The sequence below is a fragment of the Vombatus ursinus genome, unplaced genomic scaffold, assembly GCF_900497805.2.
Source record: "Vombatus ursinus unplaced genomic scaffold, bare-nosed wombat genome assembly UNPS02014786.1, whole genome shotgun sequence".
Classification (NCBI taxonomy): domain Eukaryota; kingdom Metazoa; phylum Chordata; class Mammalia; order Diprotodontia; family Vombatidae; genus Vombatus; species Vombatus ursinus.
In genome coordinates this window covers 5,028,515-5,049,828 of record NW_020954564.1, presented here as the reverse complement: position 1 = coordinate 5,049,828, position 21,314 = coordinate 5,028,515, and the positions used below count along the sequence as shown (strand labels likewise).

At 40.0% G+C, this 21,314-nt stretch overlaps 1 protein-coding gene across 2 annotated transcripts in view; it reads left to right on the top strand.

Moving 5' to 3' along the window:
- Positions 1–21,314, top strand: part of LOC114047046 (astrotactin-2) — a 1,078,351-nt gene that overhangs the window by 287,984 nt on the left and 769,053 nt on the right. For both annotated transcript variants that reach the window (XM_027867720.1, XM_027867721.1), the window contains exon 4: positions 21,015–21,164. In XM_027867720.1, the coding sequence (XP_027723521.1) occupies positions 21,015–21,164 (150 nt within the window). The remainder of the gene's footprint in view (positions 1–21,014; positions 21,165–21,314) is intronic.

The following is a 21,314-nucleotide window of genomic DNA, read 5'->3' as shown; positions in this document are numbered from 1 at the left end:
ATATATATATATATATATAAATGTATATATGTATGCAAATCAGTACAGAAAAGCAAATACAGTGGAGCTAGATAGTGGCCTTAGAGGAGAAGGCACTAACAACCTGGGTAAACAGGAGAGGCTCTCTGCAGGTCTTGGAGATTGCTGTGCATCTTCAAGGAAGACTTCTATGATGTGGAGGTGATGAGGGAGAACATTTTAGGAATAAGGGACAGCCAGTGCGAAGTCACAGAGCTGGAAAATAGAGCATTATGGGTAAGAAAAAGCAAATAGACCATTATGGATACATGATAGAGTACATAGAGAGTGGTAATGTTTTAAAAGACTAGAAAAATAGGCAAGGGGTCAGGTTATGAAGAGCTTTAAATGACAATTAGAGAAGCTTATATTTGATCCTAGAGGTAATAAGTAGGTATTGGAGATTATTGAGTGTGTGCGGGGTTTGGGGGGAGGTGACATGGTCAGATCTTTACTTTAGAAAAATCACTTTGGTAGCTGCTGTGGAAGATGAATTACAGTAGCAAGACACTTGAATCAGGGACTTCAATTAGAAGGCTATTGAAATAGTCTAGAATAAGGTCCTAAACTGGCACATTTGCTATGTGAGTGAAGAGAGGAGGATATACAGAAGGGATGTTGCAGAGAAAGAAATGCCAAGAACTGGCAACTAATTGTATATGTATGGAGTGAGTGAGAGAGACAAGTCAGAGATTATACCAAGTATTGAACCTTGGTTATTGGGATGGCGGTGTCCTCAACAATGATAGAGAAGTTCAGAAAAGGAGCAGATTTGAGGAGGGGAGAAGATAATTAGTTCCATTTGGGGCATGTTAACTTTGAAATGCCCATGAGATATTTAGTTTGAAATGTATAATAGGTAGTTGGTGATGCAGAGCAGGAGGTCAAGAGTGAGACTAGGGCTGAATAAATAATTCTATGAATTATCTGCATAGAGATGATAATTGAACCCCTGGGAACTGATAAGATCTCCAAGTGAGATACTATAGAAAGTAAAAAAAGAAAAAAAAGAGGCCCCCAGAGACAGACTTTTTTGGGGAGGACACCATGACATGTATAATGAACTAATGAAAGAAACTGAGGAGTGGTCAGACAGGTGGGAGAAGCAAGAGAGAGCAATCAAAAAACACAAAGAGGAAAGGGTGTTCGTGAGAAGATAGGTCAGCAATATCTGATGCTGCACAGAGGTCAAGAAGGATGAGGACTGAGAAAAGACCATTCATTTTGGCAATTACTAATTATTTTGGAGGCAGCAGTTACAATTACATGATGAGGTTAGAGGCCAGATGGTAAGAGTTTAGAAGATGGAGAGAGGAAAGGAAGTGGAACCACCAATTGCAGACAACCTTTTTTTCTAGGAGTTTGGCTAAGAAAGGGAAAAGAGATATAGGATTGTAGCTGGCAGGCTTGGCGGGATGAAGTGAAGGTCTTTTTTTTTTTTCTTCTGTAATGAATGGGAAAGATTTGACCATGTTTGTAGATAGGTGGGAAGGAAGCAGTAGATGAAAGGGAGGAGAGGAAGAAGAGAGGGAGGGAAAGAGGGAGAGAGAAGGAGAGAGAGGGGGAGGAAGAGAGGGAGAAGGAGAAGGAGAAGGAAAGAGAAAAAGGGAGGAAGGGAGGGAGGAGGAGGAGGAGAAGGAGGAGAGAGAAGGAGGGAGAGGGAGAAGGAGAGGGAGAGAGAGAGAGAGAGAGAGAGAGAGAGAGAGAGAGAGAGAGAGAGCGCACACTGATATGATTTACCTATGTACATGTTGTTTTCCATTATAGAATGGAAGCTCCTTAAAGTCAGGACAGTTTCATTTTTCCCTCACATGTGGCAGAATGTCTGGCATATAAGGTGCTTAATGAATATTTTTTGAATTGAATTTTGTTGATAAGAGAACCAAGACCCAAAGAGGTAATGATATACCAAAAGTAACACAGGTAGTATTATATAGAACTCAGTCAGGTTCACTGATTCCAAATCTAGGGCTATAATTTCTTCCTTCTGACAATCAAACTCTGCCAACCCTAATTTAATTTAACCATATCTTAGGCCAATTCTTTTGAATCTTTCTTGAGAACTAAATGCTCCTCCCTGTTCTGGTTCTCAAACCATGCTTCCTTGATTTACTCCTTACCCTCTCCCCCTCCCTCCACGCTGCCAAGTTGTTTTATCCTAGATTCTGATCCACATGTGTCTATCATCCCATCCTGTAATTGGCATATATGTATGTGTCTCCCTGCTGCACTCCTCTTCCCTGTTAAAATCGGACTCAAGACTTAAGCCCTGCTAAAGTAAGAAGAAGCAAGGATGACTCTGAGTTTCCCTCTTAGCACCATCTGCCTCACTTGGGCACCACAGACATTAAAAACCAGCAGTGACTTCTGATTTGCTCACAACTCCTGAGTTGTGATGGTATCTGGCCTCTCTCCTGCCTTGCACCAGATAAAGGACCACACTGGCTCTGAGCCCAGAGCAGTAGGGGGTTGGGAGTGAAGAATTCTTATGAATTCTGCACATGAAAGAGGAAAGGAAATGTGTTCAGTTTCCCTCTAAGGAAAAGTCATTTCAAACAGAGATTTTCCCCCTACCCATCAAAAAAAAAAAAAAAAGAATTTATACTAAAAAGTTAAAAGCCATTGGCTTTCATATGGTACATGAAGTTTTATTTAATAACCTAGAGATAGGGATAATGGAATGAAAACTCAAAGGAATATCTACATTATATGTGTGTGTGTCTATGTGTGTCTATGTTTGTATGTTGTATGTGTATATACATACATATATATTTGTATATATACATACATATATATATTTATGTATGTGTGTGTATATAGGACCTTTGATTTCTTGTGTATCAGGAGCTATAGGTGAACAGCTCCTTTTACCCACATAGAACAGAAACTGCTCTGCAACTTAGAATCTTGGAGAGCTACCTGAGGGACTGAGAAGTTAGGTGATTTGTCTAACAGTAGCCAAAGAGTGTATGTCACAGAAATGACTCAAACTCAGGTCTTCCACATTCCAAAGCTGACCCTCTTTTCAGTATAATGCACTGCCTTTGTCAGTGGAGGAAGAGAGGGAGGGAGAGAGGAAAGAGATAGAGACAGAGAGAGGGGGAAGAGGGAAAGAGAAAGAGAAATTTACACATAGAACTATAAAGATCTTTCCCTCTTTCTATCTCTTTTATCAAGCTCTTCCAATCTACTATTTTAAAATTTGATAGTAGATTTAAACACACACGCATTCATGGCATATATTATATATTTACATATTTGTACTGAAAACTCTTTTTCTGATGTGGTTATATTGAGTAAGACTCTGGGAGGCTCAAGCCATTGCAGGTGAATAAGCTGAGAAGCAATGGGTAGCAGATAAAAGAAAGGGTAGAGGAGGCAGGGCCTCAGGGGAGGGAGTTATCATGTCTTGTTTATAATCCCAGAAGATTGCCTTATCTGAAAAGTGACTGGAGACTGAACCTACTTCCTGAGCTATCAGTATCACACAAGTTGCTATGAGACATGATCAGGTTTGGAGAAATTCTTCACCCCCCCCAACCCTCCCCTCCCTACCCCACTCCCCAACAGATACCTTTTCTACACTCTTTTTTTTAACACTATTTCTCTCCTCTATCATGCACACCTAGCAAAATAAAAGCATTCCTCAGGATCCACCCAGGCGTGTATGCAGGGCACCCAGTGCAAATGGCTTTCCAGGATTGATCTCTATTATTTTACCGAATAACATCAAAGGGGGAATTTGTTCTGCTCGGCTAAAGACATTATTCCTACTATTCTATAGTGCTAAATCTCAGTTTGTTGGGGTGGGAAGATGAGGAATTTTCCATCCTTCCCTGTATTTCTGCTTGTAACTGCTCTAGTCAAGGTAGTCAATTCAAATAACGTTTACTAATTACTTGTATATAGTAGGTGCTTAATAAAATTTTATTTGAATTGAACTGGATCCTTGGTTAGTTCAGTTATAATCAGAGTAAGCCAGAGAGGAAGAGCCCAGAGTAAGGCCCGTTCAGTACAGAGGATGCTAGTTAGGTAGTTATATATTAGGACACTTAAGTGAAGCCTCCTCTAGTCTCTGTCCATCCTTGTAGCTAAAAGGGAATAAATCATTCTTTGTTGAGAGCATTCTATGAAGAGTCTCCATAGGAAATAAACTAGGTTTCTTTTTCATTGTTTGGTAATAGCTGTGAAGCAGCTCGATGACAGTGGATCAAACCCTGGGCTTGGAGTTGGGAAGACCTGAATTCAAATCCGGATTCAGACACTTATTAGTTATGTGACCCTGGGCAAGGCACTTAACCCTGTTTGCCTCAGTTACCCATCTGTAATATGGGCTAGAGAAGGAAATGGCAAACCACTCCATTATCTTTGCCAAAACAAAACAAAACAAAACAAAACAAACAAAAAAAAACAACAAAAAAACCAAAAACACAAAATGGGGTCAAAAGAGTTAACAAGATTTGAACAACTGAACAACAACAACATGAAGTACAGTTCAGTCAGGCACATGGGGAGCAACCAGGAAACACTGATAATAATTATGGTGACAGCGTGATATATTAGAAAGACACTGGATTGGGATGGAAAACTAGCCACTTGCTAGTTATATGAGCTTGGACAAAATATCCCACTTTTCAGGGTTTCAACTTCATGTGAAATGAGGTTAATAAACATTAACCTCTGTCTCCTTTAAAGGGCTTTTATTAGATTCTTGTGAGATAACATATGAAAGTCCTTTTTAAGCACTTAGTACTATATAAATGCAACAGATGTTTATTAGTTATATTAATACTGTAATAATAACAAAAACCTGGTGATAGTTGAAAGTTAAATGATTTAAATTTACCAAAACAAGGTTATATTTAGGGCTGGAAGGTGGAGAGAGGAAAAAGGGTATAAGTGCCCCCTTCCCATCAGCACAAACAATAATATTCCTCTCATCTGGCCTTTTGAATTTAGGGAGAAGAGGGGATGAAAGAAAGAAAGAAACTAAGGGAAGAAGAGAGTAAGCATAAGGAAGAAGTCATAAGATCATGGGACTTGGAATTTCTCTTACAACATAGACTGTTTTATCTAGAAACAACCAAAGATGTGAGATAGGCCAAGATCCTCAATTTAGTATCAGAGCAAATGAAGGATGGAATGACTTATCCAAGGTTATATAGGCAGCAATTTGAAGAGCCACGATTTGGTGTGGCAGATGCTTTTGGATTGGGTTGCCCAATTTCAGAAACAGGGGACCAGAATTAATGAGACTTAAAAATGCACTGTCCTGTTCTCCTCCTAGAAACTAGATGGTGCAGTAGATGGAGTGTGTTGTCTGGAGTCAGGAAGACTTGAGTTCGAATTTGATCTTAGATACTTACTAGCTGTGTGACCCTGTGCAAGTCACTTAACCTCTGTTTGCCAAATCACTCCAGTATCTTTTCAAGAAAACCCCATGGACAGCATCAGTGTGCTCTAGTCCACGTAGTCATGAAGAATTGGACACGAACAAACAGCAACGAAAATTCTCCTCCTCATCAATACCTCAAACTTTTGATTAAATTACTGGGAAGATCACAGTACTCTAAATTTATGCCCCTTTGCCATTTGGGCTCATACTGATAGTCCAAACCCTGGAATGTAACACAGACAACAGAACATCACAGTTGAGTTAAGTCAGAGGAGGACCAATATCAGTTACAAAGTCTGCCTCTTAGTGAAGATTACCCTTTATTCAAAATTAATTATCAGGGAACTTCTCTGTTATCTACCAGAGTGAACTTGAGCTAACTCACCTTGCTTATTATAAGAGGAACCTTAGGGACTGTGGAAAAGTCCTTCTATTTTGTCCGCACTTATTTCTCATTTCTTTTTTAACATTCCTTATCCATTAACGGAATTGTTGTTCAGTCACTTTTCAGTTGTGATACAGATAAGGAAACTGAGGCAAGCAGAGTTAAGTGACTTGCCCAGGGTAACACAGCTAGTGAGTGTGACGAGGCCAGATTTGATATCGTGAAAATGAGTCTTCCTGACTCCAGGCTCAGGGCTCTATCCACTGTACCACTTAACTATCCTATTAGGGGAACTAGCATTCTCTAATTCAGCAAGCTGAAATAATGCTGAATTTGGAGCCAACACATTTCTATTATAAACCCAGTACTGATACTTATTACATGTGTGACCTTGGCTAAGTCACTTCCTCTGGCTTGGTTTTGATTTCCTTATCTATAAAATGAGAGGGTTGTATTGGGCAACTTCCAAGGTCTCTTCTAAATCTAATATTTCACGTTCTTTTCCGATAGTCTGCTTTATGTTGATGCTCTAACATTCTATATTCCTATGTTCCATCCATCCACTAAATTCTGCAAGTTTTTGATTGTTATTAGCTTGCCAGTCTTACTGCTGATACAAGTGCCTGACAGTGCCTTAGTGGTAGCCTTTAATAAAGGTTTGTTGAATTTACCTGAATTAGCCAAACATTTCTCTTTCTGTTTCTGACTTGAGTGTGTTCATGCATTTGTCACTTATATTTCCTAGTTCCCAAAGTTAAGGGACCATGTCTATGCTTTCATTGTTGTCTCCCAATGAAGCCTAGCATTTCAATTGCTCAGTCAACATGATTTGATTGGCCGTTGAAGTGATGATCAGGGAGTAGAAACTCATGGTCTTTGAGCTGCCAGTTCCCAACTCATACTGTGCTGCTATCTCACTCTTGTGAATGTGTGCATGTACGGTTATGTATTTATAGACATATAAATAAATATGGGCATGCATGCATGTGTAAAATGGACACATATATACACACATATAATTCACACCAATTATTAACATTTATTAAATGATTACCCCGGGGCAGTGGATGGAGTACGAGACCTGGAGTCAGGAGGACCTGAGTTCAAACCTGGCTTCAGACACTTACTGTGTGACCCTAGGCAAGTCATTTAACCCTGTTTGTTTCAGTTTTCCTCATCTATAAAATGAGTTGGAGAAGGAAATGGCAAATCACTCCAGTATCTTTGTCAAGAAAACCTCAAATGGGGTCACGAAGTGTCAGACATGACTGAAAATGACTAAACAAAAAAGTGCTTATTCCACACTAGGGTTTGTGCTAAGTGTTAGGGATAGAAAGAAAAGCAAAAGCTGGTTCCTAATCTCAGGGAGCTCACATCTGATGGGGAAGATAATATGTGAACAACTATGTACAAGCAAGAAATACATGTACACATACACATATATGTGTTTATCTATACATGTATGTATATATGTATCTATGTATATATAAACTAAATTGGGGAGAGGATAATACTAGAATTAAGGGGAATTAGGAATGTTTTCTTGCAGAAGGTAGAACTTTAGCTAGTACTTGAAGGAAGCCTAGATGGCTAGGAGATTTAGATTAGGAGGGAGAGAGTGCCAGACAAGGGAACTGTAACTGAAAATGCCAGAAGGGAAGTGTCTTGTGCAAGTAACGGGAAGGAGACCAGTGTCATTGGTTCACAAGGATGGATGGTGGGAAATGAGGTGTAAAAAAACTGGTAAAGTAGAAAGGATTTAGGTTATTCAGAGCTTTAAAAGCTCAGAGTGTGTGTGTGTGTGTGTGTGTGTGTGTGTGTGTATGTTTGCTTGCTTGAGTACACACATCATGCACTGAATATTGCATATATTTATACTGTATTTATATACATTTATATATGTATATGTATATCTATATACATATCCATTTATCTAGCTAGATAAAGATATTTCTATATTGATAACTTCATCTCCACATAAACATTTATACAAGAGGGAGATGGAATCATCACAGGTCAAATCAGGAATTGGAAACACAAAGCCCGTGACTTCTAATCTTCAATCACCATTGCAGTTTTCAGTTAAAACAGTGTTAACTGAGTAACTAAAGTGCTCAGTTTCATTGGGAGATAAAAATGAAAGAGTAGACACGATCCCTTAACTTTGGGAACTAGAAGATATAAGTGACAAATGCATGAACATGCTTAAGTCAGAAACAGAAAGACAAATGTTTTGCTAATTTAGGTTTAAACCTTTATTATGGGCCAGAATTGACTAATCAACTAAAGTTCTAGGCTTTCATGGGGGATATAAAAATAAATAAATAATTAAATATTCCTCACCCCCTTCTCTCCCTCTCCTCTGCTCCCTTTCCTTCTCTCCTCTTCTTATTAAGTAGGCACTTAATGTTTATTGCTATGCTTGGAATGCTTCCTCTCCTCATCTCTACTTACTGGCTTCTCTAACTTCCTTTAAGTCCCAACTAAAATTTCACCTTCTAAAGAGAGCCTTTCTTGATGCCTCTTAATTCTAGTGCCCTCTCTCTCTTAATTATTTCCTATTTATTCTCTGTATAGTTTGCTTGTATATATTTATTTGTTATATTGTTTCCCCCATTAGATTGTAAGCTCTTTGAGGACAAGGACTGTCTTTTGCCTCTTTTTGTATTCCCAGCATTTAGCACGGTGCCTGGCATGTAGTAGGCATTTATTTAATGTCTGTGGTTTTATTGCTATTCCCTTTCTACCATCCCTCCCCTCCCTTTCCACTCTTCTCCTTCATTTCCTATCTTCCTCTCTCTCCCCCTCTTTTCCTTCTCCTTTCCCTTTCCTCTATCTCTTCCTCTTCCTCCTCCTCTCTTCTCCCTTTCCATCTTTTCAAAGTCAGACCTTACTTTACATTCCCACACCATCACCACCTCAGATATATATTGATTGTGTGACCCTAGATAAGTCACTTAAACTCTAAGTACCAACTTTAAAGTCATCCTCCCACCACCACCAATTATATAGGGCTATGTTGTGCTACAGAACAAATGCTTATGTACATTGGGATCAATCAACAGGGATTTATTAAGCCTCTAGGTGCTAGGGATATAAAGACAATTGAAATCATTCCTTTACATTTATAATGTAAAGGGAAGGAGGAAGGTGGAGGAAACCTATGTATTTATGGATGTATAAAAAAATAGTAACATAGCAGACCCAAGATAATTTTGGTAAATGGACTTTCCACACTGGAAGTGCATCATGCCAAAATCATAAATCACTCTCACACACACATACATACGTATACATATATCCTTCTCTCCCTCTCTACTGAAGATCTGAAAACAGAAACTTGTAAATCAATACATGCAATTCTCTGGACCTCTTAGCAGTGCCCTAACTCATCCTCATACCATTCATTGTCTAGATATTTAAATGTACAGTGCATTTGCTTTTAATATTGAGAAGTGGGACATATTTGCTAAACAGTTCCATTTATTTCACCCTGAATCTCTTGCCCCTTCCTCTTGTTGACTTTCATGTGTTTAAATTTGTAATTGTCTTGGGGTGTCAAGAGTATTTGTCTTCAATTTAAACAACTAGGAAGAGGAAGCTCCAAGCTGATGCATTAGCAGCAGTCTCAGTCACAGCAGTGCAATGCTCTGTTCTCTCCTTGTAGATGCCCCTTAATAGAAGGGCATTTCCTGAGCAGTGTGTGCTAAGGCAATTTTAGAACAACTTAGATATTTTCACCTCTCTCCCCACTCCCTATTCTCTTCTCTCACCCTTACAGGATAGATAATAAAACACTAGAAATTTACCCATTTCTTGAATTATGCAAGTACACATACATCTTAAATTGCTTTTAAAATAATAATAAAGGGAAAGAAATAGGAGTTTTAAAGTATAACTCAGAAATAGCTGAAATTGGTTCAAATGGTGTGAAGAAAAGCTCACCTCTGGGCTCTGAGGCATGACAGAGAATCAAGTTTGAAAGGATAACTTTCTACAAAGCCAAGAGCCTGCTTGCAGAGGAAATTGGCAGTAACCTTCACTTATATCCTTACTTCTGAATCTTCTGACAGCTCCATTGCCCAATACTTGGGTCAGATGAAATCAGTCTCCCTTGCAAGTTTTGAGTGCTTTTAGGAAATAAAGGACTTTCCCACCCTGTGCTTTTTGCAGGTCCCTTGCCTCTTTGCAGGATTTTGCTTTCATGTTTATCCATTAATCCTGCATCACAATTCAGATTATTTTAGGCCTGGCAATCTGAGTTTACCTATCAGTGCAATAGTAGTCATGATGTTTTATGGGCCTGAGATTAAGACTATGAAGTATCAAATCCTTCTCTGAAATAGGTTCTTGAGATGCAATGGATATTTAGTCTCAGTATGTCTTTGTGCCAGCATATATACCATGAGTGGATTTCTGAGGGCATTTTCTCATAGCCTTTCACAGTTTCTGTCTCCTTTAAATACCTAGTGGTTTTTATGAAGTGAAACCGAGAATGTACTAGTTTGGGCATCAAAATACCAAAATCTTGTCTCTGCTTCTTACCATCTGCATGACCTTGGTCAAGTCACTCAAGCCCTTTGGATCTCAGTGACCTCATCTGTAAAATGAAGGGATACCCTAGGCAACCTCTAAGACTCTTTCTGGTCCTATAGCTGTGATCCTAAGAAGTTTTAGATAGAGAGTTGGGGGAGGGAAGGTCAAGAATAGAAGAAGAATTCTTTGAGTGCAATGACAGGGTTTGATTCAGGGATTCCTGTGATCCCTTTTAGTTCTAAATCCTATGATATTAATGTTCTTGATGCTTAACAAATATACCACAAGTTAGACATTTTGAAAAACATGGTGTCTTCTTCCAAGGAATACTCCTGGGAAGCTATATAGTCAGTCCAGCAAGGTTGCCATGGTTTAAAACATTTCTGCAATCCCAATTGCAAATTGCCTTTAGAACTTGTAGCCCTTATTTTGTAGAGGTTGCAAATCTCTATCATCTTAAAGTAAATCTGATTATTTTGGAAATAGCCAGAAGTCTCCAGGTACCAATTCAGGTATGAATTCATAGTTTATTTCTGCAGTTCCTAAAGTATGGTCAGAATACCCTCAAGATCCCTGAGATCTTTTCAGGGGGTAAATGACATCAAAACTATTTTCATAGTAATTCTAAAATGTTTTAATTTCTATCATTATAAAAATTGATCACTGTAACTCACAATAAAAAGCTCTGGGGAGGAGGGAGTTCTTAATACCTTTTTTAAAAAATTTTCTTTTATTTATTTTTAGTTTTCAACATTTACTTCCACAAGATTTTGAGTTCTAAATTTTCACCCCATCTTGCCCCTCCCCCCACCCCAAGATGGCATGCATTCTGAATACCCCTTCCCCTAGTCTGCTTTCCCTGCTATATCACCCCCCCTTCCCCTTCTATTTTCCTGTAGGGCAGGATAGATTTCTGTACCCCATTTCCTGTATTTCTTATTTCCCAGTTGCATGTGAAAATATTTTTTTAAACATGTGTTTTTTAAAATTTTGGGTTCCAAATTTTCTCCCTTCCTCCCTCCCCACCCACCCTCATTGAAGAGGCAAGCAACTCAATATAGGCTATACTTGTGCAGTTACTCGAAACACTTCCATAGTAGACATGCTGTGAAAAACTAACTCTATTTCCCTTAATCCTATCCTGCCCCCTCCCATTTATTCTATTCTTTCTTTTGACCCTGTCCCTTCTCAGAAGTATTTGCTTCTGATTACCCCCTTTCCCAATCTGCCCTCCTCTATCATTCCCCTACTCTCTTGTCCCCTTCCCCTCCTATTTTCCTGTAGGGTAAGACAGATTTCCATACCCAAATGAGTGTGTGTGTTATACCCTTCTTAAGTCAAATCCTATGAGAATAAGATTCGCTCATTTCCTCTCACCTTCCCCTGGTTCCCCTCCACTGTAAGAGCCTTTTCTTTTCTGTTTTTTTTTGTGAGATAATTTACCTCATTCTACCTTTACCTTTCTCCTTCTCCTAGTATAATCCTCGCTCACCCCTTAATTTTATTCTCCAGATATGACCCCTTCATCTTCAACTCACCATGTGCCCCCTACCTACCTACCTACCTACCTATCTATCTATCTATCTATCTATCTATCTATCTATCTATCTATCTATCTATCCATCTATCTATCTATCTATCTATCTATCTATCTATCTATCTATCTATCTATCTATATATACATACATACAATTTTTTTTTACCTCCAACTACCCTAATACTGACAAAGGTCTCATGAGTTACAAATATCATCTTTCCATGCAGGAATGTAAACAGTTCAACCTTAATAAGTCTCTTATGATTTCTCTTTCCTGTTTACCTCTTCATTTTCCACTTGAGTCTTGTATTAGAAAGTCAATTTTTCTATTCAGCTCTGGTCTTTTCATGAAGAATGCTTGAAAGTCCTTTATTTCACTGAATGACCATTTTTTTCCTCTGAAGAATTATACTCATTTTTGCTGGGTAAGTGATTCTTGGTTGTAATCTTATCTTTTTTGCCCTCTGGAATATTATATTCCATGCCCCGCGGTCCCTTAATGTAGAAGCAGCTAAATCTTGTGTTATCCTGATTGTGTTTCCACAATACTTGAATTGTTTCTTTCTGGCTGCTTGTAATATTTTCTCCTTGACCTGGGAACTCTGGAATTTGGCTACAATATTCCTAGGAGTTTTCCTTTGGGGATCTCTTTCAGGAGGAGATCAGTGGATTCTTTCAATTTCTATTTTGCCCTCTGGTTCTAAAATATCAGGGCAGTTTTCCTGGATAATTTCTTGAAAGATGATGTCTAGGCTCTTTTTTTGATCATGGCTTTCAGATAGTCCAATAATTTTTAAATTCTCTGTCCTGGATCTATTTTCCAGGTCAGTTGTTTTTCCAATGAGATATTTCACATTGTTTTCTAATTTTTCATTTTTCTGGATTTGTTTTACGGTGTCTTGATTTTTCATAAAGTCACTAGCTTCCAATTGCTCTAATCTAATTTTTAAGAAAGTATTTTCTTCAGTAAGCTTTTGGACTTCCTTTTCCATTTGTCTAATTTTGCTCTTTAGGGCATTCTTTTCTTCATTGGCTTTTTGGACCTCTTTTGCCATTTGGGTTAGGCTATTTTTTAAGGTGTTATTTTCTTCAATATTTTTTTGGGTCTCCTTTAGCAAGCTGTTAACTTGCTTTTCATGATTTTCTTGCATCACTCTCATTTCTCTTCCCAGTTTTTCCTCTACTTCTCTTACTTACTTCTCAGAATCCCTTTTGAGTGCTTCCAAGGCCTGGACTGATTCATATTTTTCTTGAAAGTTTTGGATGTAGGAGCTTTGACTTTGTTTTCCTCTTCTGGTTGTATGTTTTGATCTTCTTTGTCACCAAAATAAGATAATATAGTCTGACTCTTTTTGTGCTGCTTGCTCATGATCCCAGCCAATTACTTGAGTTTTAAACTCTTTGTTAAGGTGAGAGTCTGCTTTCAATGTGGAGAATGTACTTTCCCAAGCTTCAGGGGTTTGTATAGCTGTTTTCAGAGATACTTCTAGGGACCTGAAAAGTGTCAGTTCTTCCAAGGTGCTATAATAAGGGGCAAGGTGTTTTCTCTCCACTGCCACAACAAGCTCCACCACGCCAGCGCTCCTCCTCGCCCCAGGACCGCCCCTCAGAACTATGACCCAGATCCAAGCACAGGTAAAGCAAGAGATTCTTGCCTCACCCCTGGCAAAGAGATCCTTGCAGTCCCCCATGATCAGCCACTCAATTCTCCCTCAGTCTGTGGGCCAGAAGCTCAGAAGCCAGCCGCTGCCCTCGGGGTGGCTGAGATCTAGCTTCTTCTCTCACTACCATAGAAACAGACTTTTCCCACTGACCTTCTAAGTTGTCTTTGGCGTTTATGAGTTGAGAAGTCTGGAAACTGCCACAGCTGCCCACGATTCAGTCCTCTGAGGCCTGCTTCAGGGTTGCTGTGGCTTGCGTACCCACTCTGAACTGTGCTCCTCTCTCAGCCTGGCGCAGTATACCTTTCCAATCAGCCATCCAGGTTGTCCTGGGCTGGAAATTTGTTTTACTCTGTTTTTTTGTGGGTTCTGCTGCTTTAGAATTTGTTTAGAGCCATTTTTGTAGGTATTTGGAGGGGTTTGGGGGAGAGCTCTATCAAGTCACTGCTTTCCCTCCGCCATCTTGTCTCCTCCCCACCTTAATACTTTTTAAGAGTAAAAAGAAATCCTGAGACAAAAAAAGTTTGAGGAGTGCTCATTTAGGTGCTTAAGGTTAATACTATAGTTTTGGGAACCATGTGCCCCTACTCCTAACCTAGTGCTCTTTCTCCTATGATATGTCTGCTATTAGTCTTTTCTCTGTAAGTGTTCCCAAGCAGATTCTTGCATTGGGTAGGAGGATGGATCAGATGGTCTCTCTAAGATGCCTCCTGATTCTACGTCTTTATGTATGCATATTATCTCCCCAGCTAAACCCTACATTCCTTAAAAGAAGGAATGTGTCTCCTTTTATTCTGTCTTATCCTTAGTTCTAGTGCCCGTGGCCCTATACACATTTTATTTAAGTGACTGGACACAACTGCACATTGTGAATCTATAACAGGCCGTAGTTTAGGTGCCAAAGGAAGCTGAGATTCTGACTCTGAGTAAAGACACCTGCTAGGGGTATTGCTCTAGCAGAAGCTGTCATGCAGAGGAAGGCAGAGTGAGAGATTGCATGCTGACTATGTGGATGATTATTACTTTGTTTGGCTTGCAATTTCCACCTATTGCCTAGAGCTCCAGGCATAGTAGTCTAATGAGACTGAACTGATTAATGGGGACATGGGCTGAACCCTTGCCCTTCCCCATTGGCAAAGATAAGGTCTCACCAGAGTCACTGGGATGTTTTAAGCCAAGCTGAGCTATTGGCTCAGGACACGACCACAATAACTGATCTTCTTTCTATCAAGATTGATTGAGCATCATTGACCAGATGGCCTAAAGAGAGAATCAGACCAACAGTCTAGGAATTTCAGGGCTCCTAGAGGTTAAACAGGAACTGCATCAGTGAGATACACAGCACTAACTGCTAGACAGGATAGAAAGGGGTGGCAACTTGTATTATCCTGCCATCTGCCACTAGGTTTGATGAGTGTTCAAAACTAAATCAGGGACTTAAAAAATGCAGTGAGGCTACTGAAGGCAGAGTCATAAGCCAAGCCTTTGCAGAGTGCTCCAGAGTACGTGGGGGGAAAGTGAGATAGATGATAGCTTATGGGTGTCATCACAGGCGGGTTGTTGGCAATGAGCAATGTGCATACACAGTGTGCACTGCTTCGCAGTCCTCAGCCGTGATCTGATGGCTAGTGCCTGCACAGTCTCTGGAAAGGAGCAGATCCTGTCACTACCTCCTCTCTGCCTCACCCCACCCCATACATACACCCTGCTGCTATTGACCCTCCTCTTCCTCCACTTGGACCGTGGGGGAATCCCATAGATCCTCCATTCTGTAGGCCACTGTCATTTGTTCCCATTAAGCATGGCAGTCTCTCATTTGTCAATTACAAGGGTATTTCGTATTTTTTTTCTTCTCCCCACTTTGCTTTTCCAGTTTTGCTATGTTGCTCAGTTCAAACTCCATCTGTTGGGTTTGCCAGACTGATAGGCTAGTGTCTCACTTTTCTCAATAGGGAGAACTTAGGAGGGATTATGAGGAATAAACACAGCTTTTTTGAGTACTTTTCAGTATCTACATACATGCATTTATGTATATATATATGTGTGAAAATATACATCTTTGTAAATATGTGTACACATATATGTGCATAAGTATATAAGTGTGTATCTACATAGATGTATATATTCATTATGCATACATGTATATCTGCATAATACATATGTGTATACATGTGTGTATATATATACATGTTTGTATATGTCTGTGTAATATATGTGTTTAAAATTATTCAAGCAGGCTGTGTCATCTTGGGTAAAGTCTGTCTGCCCAGCTCTTACCACCTCCATCAATTAGATGTGGAGGACATCATAAAATGTTAGAAGTACAAGGGACCTGAGGCATTAGCTAGCCCAACCCCCTCATTTAGCCAGTGAAAGACACTGAGGACCAGAGAGGAGATGTCACTTGCCCAAGGTCACAGGGAGATGGACTAAGCCTAGAACTCGGTCTTGCAGATTCCCTGGATTCTACAGACTCTAGACCAGGGGTGAGGAACCTGTGGCCTCGAGGCCACATGTGACCCTCTAGGTCCTCAAGTGTGGCCCTTTGACTGAATCCATTCATGATCTGTGAAGTTTGGATTCAAACTTAAGGCCACAGGTTCCCCACCCCTGCTCTAGAGCTAGCAGCTCTGTACTACCTCCTTGATCTCATAGGAAGAAGTAGCACAGTGTATAATGGATTGGAACTGGAGTCAGGAAGACCTGAGTTCAAATCCTACCTCAGATACTATTAGCCATGTGTCCTTGAGCAAGTCACAACCGCCCTCTGCCTGCCTGATAATTTCCTCATTTTTAAAATGGAGATAATAGTAGTCTGTACTTCATGAGGTTGTTGCAAGGATCGAATTAGATAATGTTTATAAAGCACTTTATAAACCATAAAACACTATAAATGCTAGCTCTCATCATCATTATCCTATGAATATTTCTGATCTTGAACCAGTGGGAATGGCTCAATATTGTCACCATTGCCATTCCTATGCTGTAACTATTGGTCAGGAACTTGCTACCGTTGGCTAGACTTTTGAGGCCACCTCACGGCTCTTGCTACCTTCGGTGTACTTCAGTTAGTCTCCCTCACCCCAAATCCACACAAACCTGTCTGATGAATCTCCCAATTTCATAGCTGAGATCATGAGACCCTATGCCACTCAAAAGCATTCTATAACTCCCCACTGCTTATTGAATAAAGTCCAAATTTATTAAATGGGCATTCAGGATCCTCTCACATTCTATATCTACACTGTGCTCTTTTACTTCCTCATATATACCCTGACCTTCAGTTGCTCCACACCCCAAATACTCTGTTTTCCTGTCTTCCTAATTTATTATTGTGTTACCTAAAACTTGATTTTAATTTCTAGAGAAGATCCAGAATGTTTTATTAATAAGGTTGTTAGTGAACATCTAGAAGAAGAGGCAGTGATCAAACACAGTTAATATGGCTTCATCAAAAACATGTCATGCCGTACTACCCTCATTTCCGTTTTTGATATGATCACTGATTGGTAGATCATGAAAACTCCAAATGCATTCTGTATGTAGATTTTTAGCACAGCATTTGACCAAGGATTTCCTGCTATTTTTATGTGGAATGATGGAGAAATCGAAGAGTAGATGATAATATTATTGAATGGAATCAGAACTGGTTGAATGGCTATACCTGAAGAAGAGCCATTAATAATTTGAAGGCAATTTGGGAAATCTTAAGTGGAGGGCACCCAGAATCTCTGCTTTGCTCTGTGTTGTTTAACATTTTTAAAATTACTTATGGGTATAAAGGCACAGATGGCACGCTTATCAAATTTGCAGATGATGCAAATCTGGGAGGGCTAGCTAATACACTGGATAAGGGTCAGAATTCACAATGCTTTTGACAGATTAGGAAAGTAGACTGAATTTACTCTGGTGAAATTTAATTTAGATAGGTAGAAAGTCTTAAAGTTGGATTCAAAAATCACCTTCACTGGTACAAGATTACTTAACCAGAGCTAGATAACAGTTCATTTGATAAATAGATCTTGGGGATTTAGTGGGATCCTAGTTCAATGTTAGTGGTGTGCTTTGGTAGCCAAGAGAGAAAATAAAACCTTATATTGCACTGAGAGGTACAAGAAGATAATAAACCTGTTCATACCTGGTCGGGTGTTTTACCCTGGTCAGACCACATCAGTAGAAGAGGGTTCAGTTCCCTCATTTCTGAAGGGAATTGATAAGCCAGTGAAGATGCAAATGATGGAAAGCAAGATGGTGAAGGGCCTCAAAACCATGCCTTGTGAGGATCCTGACTCTGCTAGTTACTCTCTGGGTGACCTTAGGAAAGTCCCTTAAATTCTCTGGGTCTCAGTTACTTCATCTCCAAAATGGGGTTTGAGCTCTCTAGTATAGATCTCTGTCAGCTATAAATTGATCATCCTGTAACCAGTAAAGGTAACTGAAAATGTTTAGCCTTACCGAGAGCAATCTTGATTGGGGTATAATAGATGCGTTCAAGTATTTAAATAGCTCTCATGTGGGAAAGGGACGAGGGAAAGGGCAAGGAGAGAAGGAATAAACATTCCTAAAGTGCCTACTATGTTCCAGGCACTATGATAAGTACTTTTTTACAAATATTTTCTCATTTGATCCTCACAACAATCCTGGAAGGTAAGTACTATTATTATCCCCATTTTGCTATTGAGGAAACTGAGACAAATAGAGGCTAAGTGACTTGCCCAACACCACCTAGATGTAAGTGTCTGAAGCTGGATTTGAACTCAAAACTTCCTGCCTCCAGACCCAGCTGGAGTCTACTATTCACTATTCTACCAGCTGCTTCTAAACTTGTTCTGCTTCAGTCCCAAGGGAAGAACTAAAAATAATGTCTGCAAGTTGCGGAAAGGTAAAGTTAGGTTTAATATAAGAAAGACTTCCTAATAATCAGTTATCCCAAAGTAGACAGGGCTGTCTCAGCAGGTAGTGGGAGGACATGTCCCTGGAAACTTTCAAGCAGTGCCAGGATGATGACTTGTCAGATATTCTGTAGAGAGGATTCTTTTGTGTGTGTGGGTTGTACTAGGTGACCTTTGACGTCCCTTCCAACTCGTAAGAAGCTGTGATTTCCCAGTTGTCGTCAAAGTCTAGCTTAAATGGCACCTCCTCCACGAAGCCTTCCTGGTGCTATTAAGCCCAAACAAAAAACTAACATCACATATGGTACCTATAGTTAAATCTGATGGTGCCGCTTACAAGCTTTGTGAATCAGAACAAGCCACTAACCTTCTCCTGGGCTCAGTTCCCTCATTTATAAAAAGAGAAGATATGACTCGTTTATTTAAATCTAAGGACCTTTTCAGCTTTAAATACATTATTCTTAAGGAATGGAACCTATTTTTAGGCCTTTTTGTAACTCCTTCCCCCATCCCCTGTAAGGCCTAGCAGAAAATCTTTTACATAGCCATTCAGTAAATATTTATTGAAAGAATGAATACATTCATTCACGAGGGAATTGAGTTAAGACTTTGTGAATCCAGAGATCCTCTATTCAATGCAAGTATGCTACATTGGAGTGGTAATACACAAAGACATTAATATTTGCTAAAGTACTGGGGCAAAATAGTGGGCTATATTTAGCTACCTGTCATGGAGCATTGAGATGGACCCTAAGAGAATGGAATATACAACAAGCTCCTTTTGATAGAGAAGGGAAAGGTTAAGAACATATAGGGAAGGTCTAAGGAGAGAGGGGTCTGGGAGACTCTGGAAAGGTAGGAGCAGCATGAGAAACATATATAATAGAGGTGATACTCCAAGGATGAACCCCTACTCAACAGGAAATATTTTGCCTAGGGCCAGCTCAGGATACAAAGACACTATGGCTCTTCTAACTATTTGCTGTATGACCTCAATCCGTTTGCTTTTTGTCCCTCAGTCTTATGCATAGAGGATTCATGGCATTGACCTTCACAGCTCCTAGTCATTACTTCTTTCCCAGGTGTGCTGATATCCTGGCATCAAAGATGTACTATGAGAGCTGTGTTCAGCATTCTGTGGTCCTTTTTGAATTTCACAATAGTCTAAGTCTTACTCCTGGACATCAAGGAGTTAAAAAAAGTCTGAATAGGAAAAGTAGGGAAGAAGGAGGTAGAGGGAGAGGGAAGGAAGGAAGAATAATGCATCCAGTCTGTTAATCTGCATTACCAATTCTGCTCTCTTCTTTAGCAAATACAGCTTTTCCCAACAGACAGTGTCTCAGGGACGCTGTCCTGAGCCTCCCGCATATTGTCAGAAATGTGTGTCTGCCCAGCCGCTTCTGCCTCCTGAGTATCAGTCTGTCCTAGAGACGCATCTGTCTGAGCCGATAAGCATGCCCTGGAATGGAGCTCCTTAGAAACTGGCATTTCTAAGACATTTCAGGTGTATTATCTCCAGGGCTGGTGAAACCCCTTCAAAGAAACAGGCATCATTAACATGTCCAGCCGTCTCATGGCATTGGGCAGTATATAACTCTGGGGTATGGTATTTGAGGGTGAAACTACTGCGCCTACAGAGGGGAGGGAGAAGAGGAAGGAGAACCAGCTAGCTCTGATTATTTCTAACAAGTGCTTCTCTTAGGAATCCTGACTAACAAAAATGGTCCTCTGCCATTGTGTGTGTGTGTGTGTGTGTGTGTGTGTGTGTGTGTGTGTACGCGCACTTCCTCTCTCTCTCTTCCTATTGTTCATATTTAGGTTCCTTCCTCTGCTCCACTTGGTTCTTTCCTTTTGTTTCACTTCTTTCCTTTTCCCTCTGGCCTTCCAAACTTTTTTTTTTTTTCCTTTCATAGGTCCCTTTCGGCTCCCTCCCATTTTATAACTTCCTTATTGACTAACTATTGATATAATCCAGTTTGGGTCTGAAGGCAGAGTGGGGAGAAATGTGATGGCTAGCTAATAATTTTCTTCCAAGAGACTTGTTTTAATTCCAACATTATTTTACTATACTTGTTCAATCATTTGGTTAGAGCATGATGGTACTGGGCCTAAGGTTTTAGATTTTATCTTCAGTGAATAGTTCAAAGGCTGTGCCCCTCACTGACTCCCATTTGCTTTATGCTATAGGATTCTGTGTTCCAAAGTCCCTTATGGTTCTAAGATTCCATAATTCAAAGGTCCCTTCTAGCTTTAACATTCCATTGTTCCAAGGTCTCTTCCAGCTCTAACATTCCATTGTTCCAAAGTCCTCTCCAGTTCTAACATTTCATTGTTCTAAGGTCCCTTCCAGTTCTAACATTTCATTGTTCCAAGGTCCCTTCCAGATTTAACATTCCATTGTTCAAAGTCCTCTCTAGCTCAAAAACTCTAGATATTTTTATGACAATTGCATTGTGGTGATTAGAGGTGTTATTTTATGATCATCAGTGATATGATTGGGTAGGTGAGGGTGGGGTGTAGGGCTGGCAGCTTATATATCATATTGGGTGTCCATTCTACCTTAACATTGGCCCCATTGCCCACCTTGTAGCTGCTGAGGTGACACAGGAAACCGTGGAATCCCTGATGCAGAAGTTCAAGGAGAGTTTCCGTACCAATACACCCATCGAGATCGGCCAGCTCCAGCCAGCTCTCCGTAACGCATCAGCAGGAAGACGGAAGAGAAGGAGCAAGTCCAGAGGTAGGCCCCTCCGGAATTCGGTTGTGCCATACTCCCTCTGATCAGAGAAGTTAAAGGGCTTGACATTAGACCCTTTTACAACTATATACCTGATGCCACTGGGAGCAGTTTAATCCAACCAAAAGATTATCACAAAACAAGGATGTGTCC